The sequence below is a fragment of the Rhinopithecus bieti genome, unplaced genomic scaffold, assembly GCF_001698545.2.
Source record: "Rhinopithecus bieti isolate Rb0 unplaced genomic scaffold, ASM169854v2 scaffold_905, whole genome shotgun sequence".
Lineage (NCBI taxonomy): Eukaryota > Metazoa > Chordata > Mammalia > Primates > Cercopithecidae > Rhinopithecus > Rhinopithecus bieti.
Genome location: NW_016803348.1, coordinates 1478536 through 1483097, shown reverse-complemented (window position 1 = coordinate 1483097; position 4562 = coordinate 1478536). Strand labels below are relative to the sequence as shown.

The 4562-nt window shown below is 39.5% G+C and overlaps 1 protein-coding gene across 1 annotated transcript in view; it reads left to right on the top strand.

Moving 5' to 3' along the window:
• Positions 1–4562, top strand: part of RUFY3 (RUN and FYVE domain containing 3) — an 84994-nt gene that overhangs the window by 36763 nt on the left and 43669 nt on the right. Inside the window, exon 3 of the mRNA XM_017878948.1 lies at positions 3637–3848. Coding sequence (XP_017734437.1) covers positions 3637–3848 — 212 coding nt within the window. The remainder of the gene's footprint in view (positions 1–3636; positions 3849–4562) is intronic.

The window sequence follows — 4562 nt, the reverse complement described above, 5'->3', positions numbered from 1 at the left end:
TTTTTTTTTTTTTTTTTTTGGAGACGGAGTCTCCCTCTGCCGCCCAGGCTGGAGTGTGGTGGCCGGATCTCAGCTCACTCACTGCAAGCTCCGCCTGCCGGGTTCACGCCATTCTCCTGCCTCAGCCGCCCGAGTAGCTGGGACTACAGGCGCCCGCCACCTTGCCCGGCTAGTTTTTTTTGTATTTTTTAGTAGAGACAGGGTTTCACCGTGTTAGCCAGGATGGTCTCGATCTCCTGACCTCGTGATCCGCCCGTCTCGGCCTCCCAAAGTGCTGGGATTACAGGCTTGAGCCACCGCCCCCGGCCTACTCTCTACTTCTATGAGCTCAACTTTTTTAGCTTCCACATATGAGTGAGAGCATGTGGTATTTATCTTTCTGTCCCTGACTTATTTCACTTAACATAATGTCCTTTAGGCTTTTCCATGTGGCCATGAATCATAGGATTTCATTCTTTTCATGGCTGAATTGTGTGTGTGTGTGTGTGTGTGTGTGTGTGTGTATCTGTGTATACCACATTTCTTTATTCATGTTGATGACACTTAGGTTGATTTCATATCTTGGCTATTGTGAATAGTGCTGAATTAAACATGGGAATGCAGATATCTCTTTGTTATATTGATTTCCTTTCCTTTGGATAAACATCCGGTAGTGGGATTGCTGAATCATATGGTAGTTCTATTTTTAGTTTTTTGAGGAACCACCGTATAGTTTTCCATAAAGGCTATACTAATTTACATTCCCACCAGCAGTGTATAAGAATTCCCTTTTTTCTGCATTCACACCAGCATTTTTTATTTTTTGTCTTGTTAGTAATAGCCATTCTAACTGGAGTGAATTGTTACTTTTAAGCTCTTATATCTAACCATCAAATTACTATAACAGATTTTTGTTTGACTTTTCATTTGTTTGGATTAGTAGTTCTCAATGTAGAAGGACCTGACTTAATCTCCCAAAGATTATTTGCCAGTGTCTGGAGATGTTTTTGGTTGTCTTAACCCACCAAAAACAGCTGTCAGTGCTACTGACATCTAGTGTTACCCACAACTGGGTTGCTGTGAAAATCAGTTTTCAGAACAGAGCCCCGTAAAAATGAATTATCTAGCTTAAAATGTCAGCAGTGCCAAGGTTGAGAGTAGTGTTTTTTAAAGAATGGGTGGGTTGTTTATGTTTGATGGAAGTTAGTTTAAATAGATTATAGCACCTTACTAATGGAGTCCATGGTATCAGAAATTTAATTCCCATAGACGCTAGTTAACCTGTCTGTGGTTCATGCACTCCAGACCTCAGCCAGATGTCTTAAACATTTCTACTGCAGATTATAAGAAGAACAACATGAGAAAACGTAGATGGGTTGGTATAAATCTATCACTACTTTTGGAAAAATGCCTCAATATGATATTTTTTACTTAACCCAAGTCTATCTCTCCCCCACATGACTAGTTCTCACTATGTTGGAATCAGCTTATAAACTTTGACTAGCAGCATTGTTTAATCTTGTTATAAGTTCCTGAATTAATGGTCTATAGGCTTGAGGCAGAGTGAATGCCTCAGAGTTACCTTATGGGCAGGCAGTTATCCAGCACCAACCATAGTCTCCTGCCATCTACTGGGAGATGTTAGGTGGGAAGGCTAGTAGCCCTCTACACACATTCATACCCACACCCCTGCTCTATTCCTTTTTTCGAGTAGTTATAGAAGGTCAGAAACACTAGAATGTACATACATGCTGGTAATAAATGGAAATTATCTGATAGTTGTTCTTCATGGCTATCTTTCAGGGCATAGTTTTCCATGTATTTTACTGTCCTTTTGTGAGAATACTACCCTTGACAAGTTGATCTATCATGAACAAAGAGACCCACATTTAAGCTATGACCCTAAAACGTTTGTTGTTATGCAAGAAAGAATTAATGGTAATGTATACCAATTCTGACTCTCACATAAAGTGTTTCTCCAAAAGTAACCTCAGACAACATGACAACAAACCAAGATTTATATAGTTGGAATTGCAAATCCATAAGTCCTTAAACTTAATGAGAAGATTAATTTAGAATTTGACCATTTGACTCTGCTCATTTAACTTTGAAAGCAGATATAAATAAAAACATTGTATGAAGAAAATTGCTTGGGATAATTTGCATTAAACAGTCTGTTTTTTGTTAAGTGACTTATTTGTATTATGAAAGCATAGCCTTATTAGTATTTTTAGTCTTCCTAAGAAGAAATGGAATATGTCATAGAGCTCTAGGCCTTCTTTAGTTTTCAGTACAAATTTGGTATATTTGATATTTGAGAGGATACACGTGGCATAAGGTAAAGAGAGCATTAGCTTTCATGTCAGATCCAGGTCCAGATTCTGCCACTTATAAACTGTTACACCTTGGACCACCTAGCTCTTATGGGCCTTTTTTAGCACCGGAAAGAAGGGAGAATACCTAAATATGATGAGAGAATAAGTAGGTAAAATAATCATATAAAAGAATGATCAGGAGGAGTCTGGCCTCTGGCTCTGTCATTGATTACTGGCTGTGCCCATGGGCCAGGTGCAACTATTTGAGTGACCTAAAATGGGATGGTGACTTGCCCGAGGTCATACAGTGAGTCAGGGCAGAGCAGTTGAAGCTTTACTCAAGTCTCATTTTCCTTCCCTGTAAAACTGTTGTATTGGTGACTGTCTCACAGCATGTTGTAAGGAGAGATGGAGATCATAATTGTAAGAGGCAGCCCACAGTGCTGGCACAGTGTAAGCACCAATAAATGAAGGTAATGAGTACAGTAAAATGTGTCACTTAGCCCCTTTCCCCAAATAGTTTATCTGTCTGGTTGATGTGAGCCATACACACTGTATGCTAAGACTTAAAAATGTGGGAGTTGATTAAGTTATAGTACTGCATTATACTAATAATGCTAGTGCATAGTTTAAAGAATAATAAAATACCATAATGCAAAGTTTGTTTAAGCCCTTTACCCTTTTCTTCCTCCATTGGGACTTTATTTTTAGAGCACGTCACAAATTATGCAGAGAAGAGAGGGGTAGGCAGGAATGGAAGCAGAGAGAGCGGTGTGAAGGTAGTACAGTAGGGGGTTATGACACCCTCAGGTTGGGGTGATAGCAGAGGCGGTGGTGAGAATATTAAAAGACTACTCAGCCAGGCACGGTGGCTCACGCCTATTATCCCAACAGTTTGAGAAGTCGAGGTGGGAATATTGCTTCAGCTCAAGAGTTCAAGACCAGCCTGGGCAACAAAGTGATACCCTGTCTCTACAGAAAACACAAAAATTAGCCAGGTGTGGTGGTGTGCGCCTATGGTTCCAGCCACTTGGGAGGCAGAGACAGAAGGGTTACTTGAGCCCAGAAGGTTGAGGCTACAGTGAGCTATGATCATGCCACTGCATTCCAGTTTGGGTGACAGAGCAGGACCCTGTCTCAAAGAAAAAAAGAAAGAAAAGACAACTAAAGGCTTGAGATTTGATAAAATAGTTCATTTTACCGCTTCATTGAGGATATTCTTAAAGGAAACTAGCATTTTTTTCACAGTGAGTACATGGTGGAGAAGAATACAACTAATACTGAATTTTAAAATGTGCTATTTCTAGTAACCAGGCTTCATCTTCTTCCCCTTTGACTGCAGATCCTAATTATCTCATGGCTAACGAACGCATGAACCTCATGAACATGGCCAAGCTGAGTATCAAGGGCTTGATTGAATCAGCTCTGAACCTGGGGAGGACTCTTGACTCTGACTATGCACCTCTCCAGCAATTCTTTGTGGTGATGGAGCACTGTCTGAAACATGGCTTGAAAGGTAGGCCATCGTCCCAAAATGCAAATATGCATGCAGCTGTTTTCTAGAAATGCATACTGTAGAAGAAAGCATTCTTTGTGGAGCCAAAGAATAAGAGGCTTAAATTAATAATATTAATCCATTGGAATGGAGTCTATATAGGAGCAGGGTTATGATTGACTCAGTGGACTTATAGGGCTTTAAAAATACAGATCATTAAATGTTACAGTTGGAAGGGCCATTATAAGTAATCAAGTCCAGTACAGTAATTCTGTTTGACAGGTGGAAATAGGCCTTCCCAGAATGAGACATGACTTGGCCAAGGTCACACATTGAGTTGTGGCAGAGTAGGTGCTAGAACTCAGGTCTCCCGACTCTTGGTTCAGTGTTCTTTCCACTTAACTATAAGCTTTTGAGGGCAGTATCTGGTCTTGTTTACCCTTGTTTCCTTTCTTGCTGCCTCCTCAATATTCTTTTCCTGTTATTTTTTGTTTGGTTGGTTGTTTTTTTTAAAATCTGTGTGCCTGTGCTTACCAACTTCCCAATATTCCATAGCCTATTTCTGGATTACATATTCTTTTCTATTGAGCTGTTTTCTTCATTAATACCACACAATTTTAGGCACTAAATTGTTAAAATGTTTTATTATATTATAGGGCTAGGCCACAAACTGTTCTTGAAAGAAGAAGGGCTCAGTCTTGGGAAGTAGAGAATTTTTTATTTTCACAAAATATTATCTATTCTTTTTTTTTTTTTTTTTTTTTTTTTTTTTT